The following is an 18,912-nucleotide window of genomic DNA, read 5'->3' as shown; positions in this document are numbered from 1 at the left end:
TCCTTCAGATTTTCCATAATTGTATTTTGACCTCACAACTTCAATTATAACATTATCTCTTCAATGAAAATTATGCAACAGCTTAAAAGTATAGAGTTGGAACAAACATTTCTATAAGAAAATTCCCCAAATACTCTATTTTTCAAAATAATAACAATTAATAGTTTGATTTTCTTCAAAGAAATTTTATTTTATTTTGCTTGAACTAAAAAAATTGTATTTTATTCAAATTAAACAGCAATGAAATGAGAAAGATCAATCTTGTATGTTTTCGGTCAAAAATTCCAAAACTTTGAAAACCTCTGAAAATGATGAAACTAAGATTTCTTCCATTTCAAATCAACCATAATTAATTGAATCTAGAACATTACACCATCCTTTAACTTCTTTAGCAGCTGATGTTATGCTACCTAAAGAACTTGATGTGCTTCCCAAATGATTTATCTGGATTAGATATGATACCATTTCAACCAAAATAATTATCTTAAACAATACAGTTAAAAAAAACAAACTTCTTTGCTTCATGGTTCAATACCAGACCTTGGTTAGAATTCTCAGATCAATTTAAGGCTGCTTTCTGCTATTGTTGTCATTATTTTTGTACATCCCTGAATGTTGACAATAGTTTTGAAGCTGAAGGATATACTAACAAGCATACTGCTTCGTCAAAAAGCAAAACTTTTGGCAAGCATGGTAATTCTGTCACACACAAAAATGCAATGAAAATTGGAGTGAAAGGCAGAAACATAGAACAACTAATCAGAATGTATCTACACTGGTGAATGAAAATCAGTTGAAAAGAAAAAATAAGTATTATTCATGAGGTGGTATCAAAAAGTTCCCAGACTAGTTATGTTTAATAAATAAAAATAGCCTATTTACCTAAGTTTTAACATCATCTCCTTTGAAATAGTCACCTTGTGCAGCAATACGCTGGTCCCAGTATTCCTGTCACTTTGGGAATCCAGCCTGTAAGTTGTTTTCAGTAAGTGAGTCGAGGACCTTCTGCGATTCACTTTGGTACTTAACAACGGTGTTAAAATGGTGACCTTTGAGTTGCATTTTCATCTTGGGGAAGAGAAAGAAACTGTAAGTGCTAAATCTGATAAATAGGTTGGAAGCAGAAGCGATACCATGTTGTTGGGTATGAATTCACAATACACAATACTGTGGCTATCGAAAAAATGATGAGTACACTCTTGATTGAGCTGCAGCTCTGCCATACCTTCTTTGGTTGTGGAGATGAAGGGCTCTTCCATTGTGACAACTGCTGCTTTATCTCAGAGTCACACTTGCAGACCCAACACCCATCACTGGTGATGGATGGGTCATCAGTGGGACACTGACAGAGATCTTGACAGATTTTGACTTGATGTTCTTTCTGCTCAGTGGTCAGCAGGCAGGGGACAAACTTGGCCGGGACATGCTACATATTTAATTCAGAAATTAGGATTGGCAATATGGACCCATATGACAGATCAACAATATCAGCAATGCCATTGATTGTGCTCTGATAATCCTCATGCACAAGTTGATGAATTTTCCCCACATTTCTGGGGTTGATGCTCGTGACAGGTCTTCCAAATGGCTCATCATCTTCCAGGGACATTCTTCCACTTTTGAAGTGCCTGTGCCACTTGAAACATTGCATATGACCCATTGCCTTGTCGCCATAAGCTTGCTGAAGCATGCTTGATGTTTCTGTAGCAGATTTCCCAAGTTAAGCACAAAATTTCACGTTGGCTATTTGTTCCAACTTCCTGTCCATGACAAGATCACAGACTACAGCATACATATAATCAAGAACTTTTTGATACCACCTTGTACAATCTTGTAAGAGTGATTCAATTTGTATGTGTTAATGAACTTGCACTTTGGGATGATTACAACGAAAATATCACCTGTCTTGACAATATCATCATCATTTAATGTCCGTTGTCCATGCTGTCATGGGTTGGATAGTTTGACTGGGCTGGCACGTTGAAAGGCTGCACCAGACTCCAATCTGATTTGGCATGGTTTTCTATGGCTGGATACCCTTCCTAACACCAACCACTCCAAGAGTGTAATGGGTGCTTTTATGTGCCACTGGCACGGGTGCCATTTGTGTGACACCAGGGTGCTAATTTGCGTGACACCAGTATCTGCCGCAACTGCAATTTTGCTCAGCTTGATGGGTCTTCTTCTCAAGCATGATATAATGCCAAAGATCTTGGTTATTGCCTCCGTGAGGCCCAACACTCGAAGGGAACTCAGCCACTTTGCCTCCGTGAGGCTTAACACTCCAACGGAACTCAGCCACTTTGCCTCCATCAGGCCCAGTGCTCGAGAAGAACTCTGCCACTTTACCTCCGTTAGGCCCAATGCTTGAAAGGAACTCAGCCACTTTGACTCTGTGAGGCCCAACATTCAAAATATGCTCTTTATGTTCCACTGGCACAGGTACACTTTGCTTGATGGGTCCTCTCAAATACAGCACATCACCAAAGGTCTCAGTCACCAGTCATTGCCTCTGCGAGGTTCAAAGTTTGAAGATCATGCTTAACCACCTTGTCCCATGTTTCCTGTGTCTACCTCTACCACAGGTTTCCCCCCTCCACAATTGGAGAGCAGCACTTCTTTACACAGCTGTCCTCATCCATATGCATCACATGACCATACCAGTGCAGTTGTCTCTCTTGCACACTACATCTGATTCCTTTTATGCCTAACTTTTCTCTCAAGATGCTTACACTTTGTTGAACATGCACACTAATATTGCACATCCAGTGAAGCATACAACCTTCATTTCTTTCAAGCCTATGCATGTCCTCGGCTCTCATAGCCCATGTTTCACTGCCATGCAGCATGACTGTTCACATACAGGCATCAAACAATCGGTCTTTCACTCTGAGGGAGAGGTCCTTTGTTGCCAGCAGGGGTAGGAGCTCTCTGAACTTTGCCCAATCTTATTCTCACAGCTACACTCTCGAAGCATCCACCTATACTACTAACTTGGTCACCTAGATAACGGAAGCTATATACTACCTCTAGTCCCCCCCCCCCTGGCAGTTGATGGAGTCTATTTTCTGTGCATTTTCAGCATTTATTGTACCTGTGCACCTTCAACAAAGTTAGTTTCTTTGTTAACCTTCATCTGATATTGCTGCACCTTTTATGTGTCCAAAGCTTTCACTGGGTGCATCTTATGGAGTTTCTACCTACACCTTTCCTACAGATTTAGCAGGGCCATCTACCTGAAGGGATTTGTGATTTATCAGCCTTCCTACTTATTATGACTTTGGTTTTTGCTAGGTTAACTCTAAGGCCCTTTGATTCTAGACCTTGCTTCCATACTTGAAACTTCTTCTCTAGTTCAGGTAGTGATTCAGTTATAAGAGGAAAGTCGTCAGCATAGAGGAATTCTCAGGGACTGCTCATCTTGAATTCCTCTGATGAACAAGACGGGGCTGAGCACCGATCCTTGGTAAACCCCTACTTGAACTCTGAATTCTTTGCTGTACTCATTGCCCACCCTCACCTTACTGGTAGCGTCCCTGTACAAGGCTTGTATGGCTCTCACCAACCACTCGTCTATCCCTTGTTTCTGCATTGACCATCATATAGGGGATTGAGGGACTCTGTCAAAAGCTTTCTCAAAGTCAACAAAAGCCAAATACAGTGGTTTATCTTTGGCTAGGTATTTCTCCCGCAGTTGCCTTACCAGAAATATAACATCGGTGGTATTTCTACCTGGCACAAAACCAAACTGCATCACATCTAGACTATCTTTCTCCCTAATTAGTTGGGCTATGACTCTCTCCGTAACTTTCATCACCTGATCCAACAATTTGATACCTCTAATTATTTCTGTCTAAGGCATTGCCTTTACCTTTGTAGCAGTTGACTATGGTGCTGCAACACCAGTCATTGGGTATGACTCCTTCATAAACCACCTGATTTATGATACAGGTGACTAAACCATAACCCACACTGCCAAATTTTTTATGCATCTCAGCGGTGACTCCTGATGGACTGGGGGATTTCCCTATCTTCATATCCTAAATTGCTTTATCTACGAGGTTACTGTTGATTCGGGTAGTTGATCCCTCAATTAGGTCAACATTTGACAGACTCTCCTCTTCCCATTCATTCTCCACGTTCAACAGTCTTTCATAATGGCATCTCCAAGCCTCTTTCTTTGCAGACTCATTAAAAGTAAGTGCACCATCATCCTTGCGAACTCATTTCTCTCCTGTAACATCACAATTTTCTCTCATACACTATATTGCAATCCAAAATACTTCAGTTCTTTGGTCCTCACGATGCTGAACATAGGCAAATTTCTTTTCTGCTTCTCCTTTGGCTAAATATGCCTGTCTCCTAGCTTCCCTTCTGACAATCTGATACAGTTCCCTGCTCCCCCAACTATTCCAGGCCTGTTTCTTTGTTCTAATGGCCTTGTCTACAGTTATTGTTTCACCATCATGTTACCCTAGGTCTGGAAGGGATTTTGCACCTGCCATAGATTTGATCTGTGGCACTCAGCAAGCTGTCTTGCAGAAAATCCCAGTTACCCTCTGTATCACAAGTTTGTAGCTCTTCCTCCCTCTCATCAAATTTCTCAATTAGGATGTCCCTAAATCTCTGATCATATGAAGTTTCCTTAAGCTTCCAAATCCATCTTTTCCAGATTGGTCTACTCCTTGGCATCCTTCTGGCCTGGAGTTTAAAGTCACTAATGACCGGTCTATGCTGGGGGGTACATTCTTCACCAGGGTGGATCTTCGTATTCAAATATCTCCACAATCTCATTAGACCTACATTTTAATGTACCCACATTTACAGTGCCAACTCTGAAAACAAGGAAAAGGTTGTGTGAAGGAACATAGGGAGGAGAGATGTTATTCAGCAGTTGAAAAGAAGGGTTTCTGTGATCGTTTGATAACAGACATGTCATAACAGTTGTTCTTGCATTTAACCTATCATCCTTCAAACATGTTAAAATTGTTGCCTCTATTGTGGGTGAGAGTAAGGTAAGCATTGTAATATAAGCGTTACTGCAGCTGCAAATATAGTTATAATTATGCCAGTGTTAAATTAAGTAATGGGCTGCTATTTGGTTGGGTTAGTCTATTATATACATATATATAGAGAGAGAAAGAAAGAGAGTGAGGGGGAGATGAAGGATGATGATGGTTTGGATGGGAGGGGAAGATGAAGAAGGAGGATGATGGCTTGGGAGAGGGGGGGGGACAGAGGTATGTAGGTCTTCTGGTGCAAAAGTGAAGCAGAGCTCTGTTGGAGTTTTTGGTATAATGATAATAAAAATGAAATTTCTAGACTTTTTTTACGGCTTTTTTAATACACTCTTACAAAAGATTCCAAATTAAATTAGATATTTTCATTGATACCTAAAAATGCATCATACACATCTGTTATGATGCAAGGTGGATTTACACAACTTATGAAAGCTGATGTTTTAATCAAATGAATGATGAAATTCATTATTCAGTTATCCTTTTATTTATAATTAAATGTAATTGAACTCATCATCCTACTAATACTGAAAATGTTTCAATAATTGTGAGGTTTGTAAAAGTAGGGATCATATCAGGAAGTTTCCATGCTTTAACTATGAGCAAAGACTCTAAGGGTGAAAGTTTGTCTCATGCTATTATGCAAAGTATTGAAGATACTGGACTAAAGCTGGAAAATATTTTATCTTAATTGACCAGAAAATAATGCAACAGAAAATTGGAGAGGAAATTCCATATATGCACTGCTTCAATCATCAGTTATGTTTGGTTGTAGTTCATGCAATTGAAGCAATTAGTGACATCAGACTGTGTTTTGGAGCTTGTAAAACTCTTTATAACTTCCTGCGTTGACCAAAGTTGTTTATTGTATACAAAGGTACACATTTGAACAACAGTGGTCAGGGCATCTAGCAACTGTGGTTGCTATATTTACCAATCATGAACACATTGTGCAAGTTCTTTGAGATGCAGAACATGACAATTCTGACAAAAACATCAGAACTGTGGCAAAAGATATTTTGAAACAGATTACTAGCCTCAAATTTATTTTCATGAAGATATTCTGAACATTCTTGATGCATCAAATAAATTGTTACAATGCCATGACTGTGATTTGACTGAGGGAATATGTCTTATAAATACTGCAATATTTTGAAAAAATGCGAATAGACAAGGGGAAATTTTGGAGTATTTTCTCTCAGGCTAAGAAATATAATTTAGAAGGCAATTGTTCTAGTTCTCAACTTACACCTAGAATTCCAGAGTATATTACACAATCGTCAGTAGTAATGTCAGTGCTGGGTCATGACGATTCTGATAGCAAATATGTACTTTTTAATGAATATACACTAGTGTTTTTGATACCTGTATCGGAGAACTTAGAAGTTGCTTTAAAAGAATGCAACGCAAGAATATTTGCAGCTATAGAAGCTTTGTTTCCTGAATCTGAAGCATCCTTAGAAGTTTCAAGATTATCTCCTATTTGTGAACTCATGAGCATTAAGTATTTGGACAGCTCATGTTACAACAAACAATGCATTGCTAAACATTACATTTTAGAAAATATTACTTCTAAGAAGCTGTCAAGTTTCTTTTCCTCACTATATTTATTTAAGGCTGCTTTTCCAGGTATCTACAAATTATATGCAGCATGAAGATCAGAGACTTGAGGTGTTCTGGATTGTGAGTCTGTGTGTCAGAGAGAATCAAGATATTGTGAGAGAGAAGTGTGTATGGATGGATAATAGTATGCTTGAATGTAGTGATTCAGAAAAGAAAGACATTGAAGAACTTATTCTCTAGTGTGATGATTTTCTTGGGCAAGTGTCTTTCATAGTCTTACTTTCATTTGATTTCTGACTAACTTTTGGGTTTTATTTAAATTCTTCACTTAAAACATGAAACCAATTGGGTGATAAAAATAGTCATTTTTCTAAGAGTAATCCATTTCTGGGTGGGTGATAAAAACTAAGTGACGTTTTTAGTTTTTATTGGCATTTGAAAAACTTTTATTTTCAGGAAAGGAACAAATTTATTGTTTTTGAGGCAAAATTTTGTGTTTGCATTTTTGATTGATCAAATAAAAACTTCTCTGGAGAGTTTCCAGTATCAATAAGTTTGTCACCTAACATTTGTCCTAAAAGTAAAAATTACTTGTCATATTTTTCTTTTCTTTTTTCTTGCTTTTGCCAGTTGCAAAATTGAAGACTGATGATGTCATTTAGTCAAAAATGGGAACACAGGATTTCATCATTTATATTTTTGAATTTCTGTGTTTCTTCAATTTACATTTTGAACTGCCAAAATATCGTTCAAACTAATGAAAAAAATCTATTACAATTGCATTGCGCTCTTCTTATCGTCTATCATTGTTATTATTATTATTATTATTGTTATTGTTGTTGTTGTTGTTGTTGTTATTGAGTGAGAGAGCAGTGCTACATAGGGAACCAAATTAGTAGTGGGGGAGGATGCATGGAGAGTATAATTCCTTTTTCTTTTATTTCTTTTCTTTTCTCTTTTTTTCTTTCTTATTCTTTTTGCTAGTTGTAAACTTGAGAATTGAAGACTGATGATGTCATTCCATTAACGTGGTAATGTCGGTTGCCTCATTCAAATTTTGAATTTGAATGTCTATAATTTTGAATTTTTGTGCATCACTTTCCATTTTGAACTCAACAAAGACAGGCAAGCTGTCAAAATATTGTTCAACCAATAAGATATCTATTGCAATCACATCTTTTATTATTATTAACGCGGCATGCTGGCAGAAGCATTAGCATGCTAGGCAAAATGCTTAGCAGTATTTTGTCTGTCTTTACGCCCTGAGTTCAAATTCCACGAGGCCAACTTTGTCTCTCATCTTTTCAGTATCGATTAAATAAGTACTAGTTACTCATTGGAGTCAATGAAATTGACTAGCCTCCTCCCCCAAATTTTAGGCCTTGTGCCTATAGTAGAAAGGATTATTATATTGTTGTTATTATTATTATTAAGGTAGTGAGCTGGCTGAATTGTCAGCAAGCCAGGCAAAATGCTTAGTGATATTTTGCCCATCTTTACATTCTGTGTTCAAATTCTGCTGAGGTTGGCTTTACCTTTCATCCTTTTGGAGTTGATAAAATAAGTACCCGTTGAACACTGGGGTTGATGTAATCAACTTATCCTCTCTGTTAAAATTGCCGGCCTTATGCCAAAATTTAAAACCATTATCAATATTATTATTATGGCCACCATACTGGAAAGACATGGTAACTCGGACACTCTGTAAGTTGTAAGATTATTTTCAATCTTTTCAGCCTGTTAAGTCCCCATTCATTCATTTTAAATTTGTACAGCCTTGTTTTTAACATTGCCTGAATTGTGCTGGCAGTATTTGTTTAGAGACTCTCTCACTGTTTTGTAGGAGGTGCACATCAATATTTTTGAGCTTGCTTGAACTATCTGGAAAAAGCAAATATTTTGGTATTTTCTAAATATTTTGAAACATAGTGGAGAAAGAACTAATTATAGTATTTGGTGACGGAATGCATTCTTTGTCTGAAAATGAAGAGAATACTGATGTAGTGTTGACTACAGTAAATGTCACTGTCATGCCAGCAAAAACAAATACAGATGGTAATATATTTTTGTCTGCTAGCAGATTCAAAATATTTGACAGTTCAGCAAATCAAAAATTCAGCAAAACATTCAAGAGTGTCAGAGATAGTGGAGGGTAGAAAGCCAAAATGCTGCATATGTGGATCTGTGACTCACTTAAAGGCTTTCTGCTCTCAGATACAGAAAACAAGCCACTCATTGCTGCCAACACTGCAAACACAAAATCAGGAGGAAGTACTAAAGACTCCAACACCCATAACCAAAACAAGACAATGAAGGGGTTTACTCTTGGCTCCCACAGAAAAGCAAACTTCTCCTAACACCCTGCTCCCCAAACCAATAACAACAGCAATAACATTAAGAAAGAAGAGCAGGCTGAAATATAAATCACTGTAACAAAAGGAGGCAGGCGAAAAAGGAGGAGGGTACATAGTCCTACTCCAAGAACACAGCAAAAACAAACACAGAAACCAAAATTGCAGCCCAATTCACAACCACTCAACAAAAACATCAACAAGAAAACACAGTAACAACCAATAATGAAACTGCAAAAAACATCAAAATACTTCCAACTGTATGCAAAATGTATCCATCAATTTCACTATTGTGAACGAAAGCAACAATGAATCAGTGAATTTTGTAAATCAAAATAACCATAACATTGAGATTGAAGGAAAGGAAGTTGAGAATTTCATCCTCAAAATCTTGAAGGACAGATTATTAATAAAAATGTCCTCAGACGTTTATAAAACAATTCATGAAAATTTCTCAGCTACTGTTGGAATTTTTAAAAAGACAATAGACAAAAGGCTTTCAGAAAGGCCTTTTAGAAAATATTCACCAGTAGAGAGGTCCAGAACATCCAGGCTTCTCAAAAATCAATATGAATGACCTCCTCTTTTCCTTTCTCCAACTAGCATGATTGTGCTGATAGTGGGGTATGTGAATGTGTGTGGTGTAGGATCAGCTTGGAAGTAAGTTCACTTGCTCAAATGATCTCAGGCTGCTTGATTTAGATGTGACTACCATTAGTGAAATGAGAATTTCAAAAAAACCTACTCTAGCATCTGTTTTTAAACACTACAAAATATTCTCATCTTGTGGTCTACTAGCAGCAGGTAGCAGTGTAGCAGTGCTGTTGCAGAAATTTTTAGATCTCTAAGTATGGGCAGTCTTCTTGGACCCGTGTTGCCTTAGACTGGTAGCCTTTTATACCTCAACAGGGGCTGAAAGGCCAGATTTCTTCTTGGGAATGTCTTGCACTGCCTGACAGGTACCGACTGAATTTTCCTGATGTGCCAGTGTACACATAGAGCAATCACAACAGGTCATCCAGATCATATCGAGATAGAATATTTGTTTGTTCAGTAGATAGGGAAAGTGTAGATCTGCACTTCAAATTAGGTAGGACCCATACACAGGGACCCTGTTACTGGATGTTGAATGCATCCTTACCAGTACACAAAGACTACAGGGACTAGATTAATGAGCTGGTTAAGTTGCAGCTGACAGGGGAAATTGTCAACAACTGGTGGAGGATCACCCTGAAGAGGGTGATTAGAGTAGAATTAATAGCACTAGGCAAAGAGCTAGCTATAGAAAGAAATAGATTAAAAAGAGAGAATTAGTTAGCAACCTAGAAGAGGCAATTAGTAAAGGCATCACAACGGATATGCTAGCAGTAAGAATAGCCCTTGACTATTTCTTTGAGGCAAAACATGAAGGCTGCCTTGTTAGAGCTAAGGCTTGTGCACTCAAGCATGAAGGAACTAAAGCCATCCAATGGGTACAAATCATAGAGACATGACATGGCAATGAGACCACTATCAGGTGTTTGATGGATCAGGACAGGTGCGTGCTACTTGGTTATGAGCAAATGAGAGTCACTTTCCAAGTAGCACTTTGTGTAGCTGTTTGGAGAGGGCAATGGGTTGACGACAGTAGCAGACTGTAATTTGTACTTGGATGGCCTATAGTGGCTCTCAGCAAGGTTGTGTGAAAAGCCAATAATTGCCACTAAAATATGGGAGGCAATGAGTGAGTGGACAAATTACAAATTGCCAGTTTAAATGGTCTACTCTATGAGTTTTATGTATTCATGCCAGATTTGTTTCGTGGCCTCTTGGCAGACATCTGGCAGCAGATCAGGGAAATTCCTAATGCTGTTAGCTGGGATGTTGTAACACTGTTGAGGAAGGGTGCCAATAATGGGGACATTTTAGGGAATTTTTGGCCCATAACTTTACTAAACACAAAGTTTAAGATTTTGGCTAAGGTGTTAGTGTAAAGGTTGGCACTTGTTGGTGGTCTGGTCATGGATGTACCAACATGCACAGTCCCAAACAGCTCTATCCACGACAACTTCCACCTTATGTAATACATCATAGGCAGGGCTGGGATTAAAGTTGGCTTCTGTGGGGCCCTGATCAATTTGGATCAGTCCAAACCATTTGATAGGATTAGCCATCACTAATTGAAAGCTGTCCTGAAAGTGACTAGTTTCAGAATGGTTTTCAAAGGCTAGATTGCTGTAATGCACAGTGCACCTGCTTGGTGGTCAAAGTAAACAGCCACCTTTTGGAAACATTTAACATCGCATGCTCAGTCTATCAGAAGTTGAAGCAGTTGAGGAGCATTCCTATTGAACTGTGATATGGGATGGCTGTATCAGTGTATGTGGTTGATGTCATGGTGTCAGATGATTCTAAAGTGAAGACATTTGGCTCAATTCTAGAGGAATATAAGTAGAATGTAGGGACCAAAATCAATGCTGACAAGTCGGTGAGCTTATAATTGAGCACCTGGAGAGGCAGGTCAATGGTGTTGCTGGACACTGGACTGACAGATTATTTAAACTACATGGGATCTGGTTCAGTCCTGACTTCCATGTGGACAAAGACTGGGATGACATGATGAGCAGAGCAGCCAGTCTTACACAGAAATGAGCAGAGAGGAAACTGTCCCTAAAAAGTCAGGCAGAGGTGGTGAATATCTACATTGCCTTTATTGCAATTTATCATCAGACTGTTGTGTTTGCTTAATCAGGCTGGAGGATCCAAAAAATTACAATTATAAGAGTTAGCTAAATTAGATTACTGGCAGGTTAGTATTTTATAAGGTAGAAACACAAAATAGATGAATGATGTACGATTAACAGAAAAGAAGAGAACGATTCATTGAGCTGGACATGTTGATATTCATGGATAATAACAAGTAAGCAGTGTGAGAATTAAGCTCCCCACATAGATAGAGGGGTTTATGTAAGTGAGTAACAGGAAGGGAGGGAAGAGAGAATCAGCAGAAATAGCAGCCAATTCAGAGGTAGCTATGCTGGAGGCAGTGGAAATCACCACAAAATAAAAGAAAAGTATCGTGAATGAGGGCAGATAAATGGTTGGAGAAAGAGAATGAGAGAGAAGGAACTAAACTGAATGTATTGAAGAACTTTTTTGTAAACACTCATGTTTAGTTTCACTATAAAAAAGGATTCTATGGTTAAACTGCAGAGTGGTTATTCATTTTTCTGACCATAGAGAGAAAAAGAGCTTATAACACTTTTTAACCTTTTCATTACCAACCCGGCTGAAACCAGCTCTGGCTCTAGGTACAAATTTCTTGTTTTCATAAGTTTTGAATTAAAATCTTCCACTAAACTTTAGTCACAATTTATGTTCCTAACACTAGCTGAATGATAACTAAGTTATTTTACTAAATTCTTTCTTATATTTAAAGTAATTGAAAGAAACACAGAGCATCTCAAAATAAATACAGTAACGAAAGGGTTAATATAACTACACAAGGTAGAATTAAGCTGATCTGTCCAAATTTGCATAGCAATATAATTGTTGCTGATGTGGATGATTGAAACCAGTAAAAGAAAAAGTCTCAAAAAATATATATTTTGCAATATATACATTGCAATCAAAATTTTATTTTTAATAATAATGATAACATATTTTATTCGCTTTTTTACTTATATTTTTTTGTGCATGAACTATGCATATACATATCACTAATTTTATAGTGTAACTTCATGTACCATACATATATACACTAATTGATTTTTTAATGAAGTTTTCATATGTTTTTATTTAGGTTTTATTGGTATCATGAAAAATAAAATAAAATTTAATTTCTGGTTACCGGGTACTAAATGTATAATTAAATGCAATTGGTACTTAGAACATATTTCATTTAGTATTAATGCTTTTTCAAATAGTTGTTCATTATCTTGCGCGTGTTAGCGGAAGCAGGGTATTGTAGTCACTCATCTTTGTTTTAGTTACTTTCTTTAAAATGTTTTACCTGATCTCTTTTGTACAGAGCAAAAAATAATTTTGGAACTACAAACAAATTGAAATGCTGCAAAAATGATTGTGTTTAGACAATCTAACCAGAAATAATAGGATCTTAGTAAAATGAAGAGACGAAAATATCTCTTATATTACAAAATACTTCAAATTTTATAAAAATATTCTTTCATTTAAGAATGTGTGTTCTTGTGAATTTTAGCACATTTACATATCAGAATAAAATATAGAACTTCCTGTAAATGCTATATATAGTAATTTTTCTTTCTTCAGTGGTTCTGATGTTCCCAAAAAGTCCTGTATTCGTGATAGTAGTCTTTTAAGAAATGGATCAAATACTGAAGGAGTCCAAATTGTTAATGCCAGTGAAACTTCATTTAAAACCAGTAAAGCTCCTGAAGGTGAATTAGAAATGTCACCTAAGAAACATCTTCAGTCAAGAAACATGCGCAAGTTAGGTGTTCATTCTTTGGAATTTTCTAAAGAAACTATACTTCAAGACGAAAATGCTGACTCAAATTCTTTAAAAGTTGCCAATAACAAAGATACAGTAATTTGTACACAGAAGCAACAGGAGATAAATTCAGCATCTAAGGTTAGTATAATATCATTCTGTTGATAAAAAAAAAGTGGAGCCTTTATCCATAGCTCAGTAGGAGCTCTTCTTGATTAGAAAAAGGAAAGGTATTTGTTAGGTTATTGCAATTAATAAGGAACTTATAGGGTGTCTGAGCTAAATTCAACAGTTTGTAGAAAAGAAAAACAATATTCCATCCAAAAATAAAAGCATTTAAAAACATTTTTTAAATATCAACTTGGCTGGGAGATAACAGTTTACTCAAAGTAGCCACACTCAGCTTTCATTATGGCTTCAAGAAGGCTTTAGACTCTGGCACATACATTCCTCACTGTGTTTTTGGGAAGATCTCTGAACCCCTCTTTGATCTTAGCCCCCCAGCTCAGCCTTGGTGTTCCAAGCAGAGTGGTTAGTTTCTTTCAAAACTGCACCCCACACATAGTAGTCCATGGGATTATAAATGGGAGAATTAAGATGCTAGAAATTGCAGTTAGTGAAGTTACAAAAATTCTCCAACAACCACTTCTGACTCTTAAGGTATGATAAGGAGCTGAATCTTGCTGCCACACATGGCCTTCCAGCAGCAATCCTCTCCAATCAGGGGTTTGACCAATCTCTAGCAGCTTCACATAGCCATCTGAATTGAACACAAGGCTCAATATCGAAGATATGGAAAGTATGACATCACCCTCACTGTAGACACCCACTTCCTGTTGGCCACAGCTTCATAGGCTTTGTTGCAGCTGTCCATGTCATGTCCTACAGCCTTTACAGTGTTCACAGAACATTGAACAACAGTCATGATGTTAACCTTTTGATGCCCAGTGCAAATCATCAGATACAGGTAACTCTTTTTTAATATTCAGATAGTTTCCAGTGCTCCATGTCAGGTAACTTTTTCTCAACTGCAGTTTTGATATTTATGCTCTCCACCACCATTGACAGTTCACCAACTGTTCCCCCAAAAAGAAGGAATAAATAATCATTAAATTTAGCCTTACCACCTTGTATATACCTAAAAATCCATAGCTGTTTACATTGTTGCTAATTACTATCAGTATTCTGGGGTTATTTTAAGTCATAAATATAGAATAATCTCTGTGTAATAGTTGACTATTTTAGATACTAATTAGGCTAACTGAATTAGGCTAGATCTGGATAAGTGAGTGCTGAATTATCTCAGATTTTCATGAGACATGAGAGATGACCAGATTTTTAAACTCATCAAATAAAATTATGTTTATAACTGTTATTTTACTAGTCATGTTTGTTCCAGTTTCACTTGCAGTTTAAAACCTGTTCTGGCTGACTTTAATTCATAAAAATGCATGTCATATATATATATATATATATATATATATATATATATATATATATAAATTTGTAGGGCAATATATGGATTCATAGAACCCCGTGGCAATCACAGAAAGCTCCTCTAGTGGACCTGGCTACCACACCACATAGTAATCCAATACAGAAGGATACAATGTAAAGTCCAACGCAGCTGAAATCGAATAGATCCAATCTATGAAATTATTTCATGAGGAGTATATAGATCATTAAAAGTCAAGAGGTATGAGGAGGGAATATATTTATTTAAACACTTCATATCTGCAAGATGATAACCATCTCACAGCCTTTATCATGTAATAATAATTTCAGTGTATAATAAATGATTTTATGTGTCTGCACCAGTATGCACACTACACATCGCATAATACTATTGTATGTTTACAAATCAATGCAGATGTAGAAGGCTTACTCTTCAGATCAACAGAACGTCATGGTTACACCAATGCTTCGATGCTGCTGTATACATACAAAATCATCTTTTATATGCACAATATTCGGAAGACCGATAATTGATAAATTTAAAATGGTATTGGCAATAAAGAATAAATGTAAATAATAAATACGTTTGTATGTTATCAATTAAGATGCTGGATCTAAGTTTAAAGACTTGTCCATCATTAATGTAAACAAAAGGCAGGAAAAGGATAGGAGAGGAAGAAAAGTAGATGGATAAAATAAAATATAATAGACATGAATTCTGTAGGGAATTGACAGCTGGAGATATAAAAATTAAACCAAGGGATAACATATTTAGGCATGTGTGCAGAAAGTATAGTTTTCACCCCACCCTTCATGGTGTTTTGTAATAAAGAGTTCTACTGAAGAAATTGCTCTTGCAAAATCAAGGAATAGTTTCTATTGTTAACAGTTCTGTGTCCAGTAACTTCAAGTATTTTTATCTCTGTGACAATGTTTTTTGATCATATATTGGATTAGAATATATTTACTTTATAAGCTTTCAGGACATCCAGATATTTTTGTGATTATTCACATATTCAACTGGTGTAGAAAGACACATCTTCCTATAAAGTTATATTATAAATAATTGTTGGCCTCAAGTTGTAGAATATAAAGCAACTGGAACATACAAGGGAAATGAGGAGAGCACATATATAACTTAAAATCTTGTCTTATCAGGGCATAGGAAATAATTCCAGAGTACTCTGCGTGGAGAGATATTAAGTTAAGAAAAGTAAAATACATAAGAAAGATCATATATATCTACAGGGGTTAGACAAAATAATAGAAACATCTTGTTAAATAGGGGTTTTATCATTTAATACAGGGTTAGTCCACCTTTCTCAATAAACACAGCTTAAATACATTGAGGAATTGACTTATACAATTTCTGAATGATTGTTAGGAGAAAACCTGCTTTACCTCTTTCAGCGATGATGGCAGAGTTAAGCAACTCCTCACCTGCTGCTCCAGAATGCACTTGAAATGTTTGGTGATATTGAGTTCCAGTGATTATGGAGGCCAATCCAAGTGGTCTACCTTTTATGCCCTTCATACCAATTTTGAATAACAATAAATTTTGTATCAGTGCATTATCATCCTGGAAGGATACAATGTTTGTAACCATAAAATAGACATAATCAGCCCAGATACTCAAATAATCCTTGGTGTTAACTCTGCAATGTAGAACAACTAAAGAGCCAATAGAATTCCACAATATGGCTGCCCAAATCATCACAGAACCACATTCATACTTTGATGAAGGGGCCACACAGTCAGGGTTAAAGGCTTCATTGGGCTGTCTCCAGACATAAACTCACCCTGAAGTGAGATAAAGGGTGCATTATGATTCTTGAGAGAAGGTGGCATTGTTCCATTCAGCCATTGACCACTTCTGATAGTCTAATTTTTTCCACCTATCAATGTTTGTGGGGGATAAGAGAGATTTAACAGTTGTAACCAGCTCATGGTATTCCAGCCTTATGAAGCTCATGACAAGCAGTTTTAGTTGACACAGGGTTGACAAGGTGATGGTTAGGCTCTGCTGTCACTTTTAGTGTTGTAGTTTGATGGTTTTTAGACGGTATGTTTCATCATTCTGTGGCCCCTCCCTGTAAACTTTGCCCTCTGTCCAGAAATATGCTTGCCAAATCTGGTTTTACTTTGGTTTTAGAATGCTAACATGATTTTAGAGACTAACCCTCTCAAAATATTATATAACTGAGTAGTTTTAGTTACTGAAGCTCCAACCATCTATACTCCAATAATTTGTCCTCTCTGGAAATCAGAACGGTCATACATTATAACTTATTTAAATATAAATATCTGCAGAAAAAATAAAAGAAGTAAAAAAAGAGGGCTATATTATGAAGTACAAGACATACATAATGCATATGAACACATATATACAGACTGAAACATTATAGCCAATAAAAAAAAACAGTTAAATACAAAGTGGTATTTCAATTATTTTGTCCACTCTCTGCAGGTGCAGTATGGCCGAGTAGTTATGAACTTTGGTTTGCGATCACACAATAATAAATATGATCTTACTGTTGGTTGACCCAGACTATATGAGTGAGATTAGATAGATAGAGACTCCTTAGAAGTCACTTGGATGAATTGTATTTGTAGTTCAAGTTTAAAAAAAAGGGTGAGCCTGAAAGCAAATTGAGGCTTGGTGCTAACATAACTCTGAGTGCAACTAGATATGCTTTAAGTGTTGCTTGCTTTCATTAAATTTTTGTTAATTATTTTGTTCTATTTAAGGTCATGCCATGCCATATTGATCCCACCTGAGAATTACACAAAGGGAGCATGTGTCTGTGGAAGTCTCAGCTACTTATATGCTAATTCAATGAACTTGGTACTTCAGTTCATTGAACAAATGAAAATTCATGGCCAGAAATTGTAACTGTTATTTCCTATAACATTTCCTATAACATTACACATAATCGCGTGTGCATGCACATGCATGTACGCATGAAGTTCTTATATTAAACAATGTTGTGATCTAGTTTCAGTTTGTTATTGGAACTACTTGCTCTTTGTTCGTAAACTATTTTTAGAAAAGGTTAGCTATAACTAAATTTATTTCTTCCTTCTCTAAGCTTTGTATAGCTATATTAGAAATTCATTAAACAAATTTTGACCTTTTCTGTCATTTATTATATTATTGTGATAACATGATTACATATAGATTTATATATCCAAATTAAGTAATTTAGCATGATTAAGAAGTAATTCATACATCTTCACATGTTCATAACAAATGCGTCAAATGAATCATATTCCATCTACTTACATTCTATTGTAATTTGTTCCCTGTGCTACTTATACATCTGCCATGTCTCTATTCTTAAAAGTAGTACTTCTGTCTGAATATACACTTTAAACATATTTTCCTGTATCACAGTTGATGCAGATGTTTTGTGTATTGAGCTATGAAACTCAAAATACATATAGATTGAATGCATTGTTTTCATTGTTGCAAACAACCCTCATTGGATCTTAAGAGATAATCAGATCTGTATATCATATAGTATATTATCTGATTGTCTCATGAAATTTCTCTTACAGTTTAAACATTTATACTTTCCAGGCTACTGAAGAAACTGCTGTTAATAAAATATCAGGTACTGAGAACACAGATGTAACTAAAAATTCTAAACCTGATGATATTTCTAATCATAGCCTTGGTACATCAGATAACACATCACAACTTTCTAAGTTGAGAGAGGTAGGTTATCTTGTTTGCTTCCATGTTCTATTTTATTTTGTTGTTGCTTGCAAGTAAACATTTTGAAATTTTTAAGTACTGTATTACAAAATATTACCTGAGGTGGAAAATCAAACCTGTATGTACGGGTGGGGGGGACAAACAGAAAATTGGATTTTTCTTTCTAAAGTGTCTTTAACTATTTTTCCTTATCTCTTATATATTTTTATTTTATTGAAATTTATCTTTTAATATGAAGATGGGTGATATTTTTTACATTGTTTATCTCTTATATCAATATTCTTAAAATGAATTTTGCATATTAAATGGTTTAAAATACTTTTTAGTTATATTGTTATAGGAAATAACATTTTAAAA

The 18,912-nt window shown here is 36.1% G+C and overlaps 1 protein-coding gene across 1 annotated transcript in view; it reads left to right on the top strand.

Moving 5' to 3' along the window:
- Positions 1-18,912, top strand: part of LOC106874321 (uncharacterized) — a 466,970-nt gene that overhangs the window by 86,452 nt on the left and 361,606 nt on the right. The window contains exons 8-9 of the mRNA XM_052965857.1: positions 13,202-13,523; positions 18,418-18,555. Coding sequence (XP_052821817.1) covers positions 13,202-13,523; positions 18,418-18,555 — 460 coding nt within the window. The remainder of the gene's footprint in view (positions 1-13,201; positions 13,524-18,417; positions 18,556-18,912) is intronic.

Source organism: Octopus bimaculoides, chromosome 2 (genome assembly GCF_001194135.2).
Source record: "Octopus bimaculoides isolate UCB-OBI-ISO-001 chromosome 2, ASM119413v2, whole genome shotgun sequence".
Taxonomy (NCBI): Eukaryota; Metazoa; Mollusca; class Cephalopoda; order Octopoda; family Octopodidae; genus Octopus; species Octopus bimaculoides.
The sequence above is the reverse complement of the archived record's forward strand: the minus strand, read 5'-3'. Positions and strand labels throughout refer to the sequence as shown.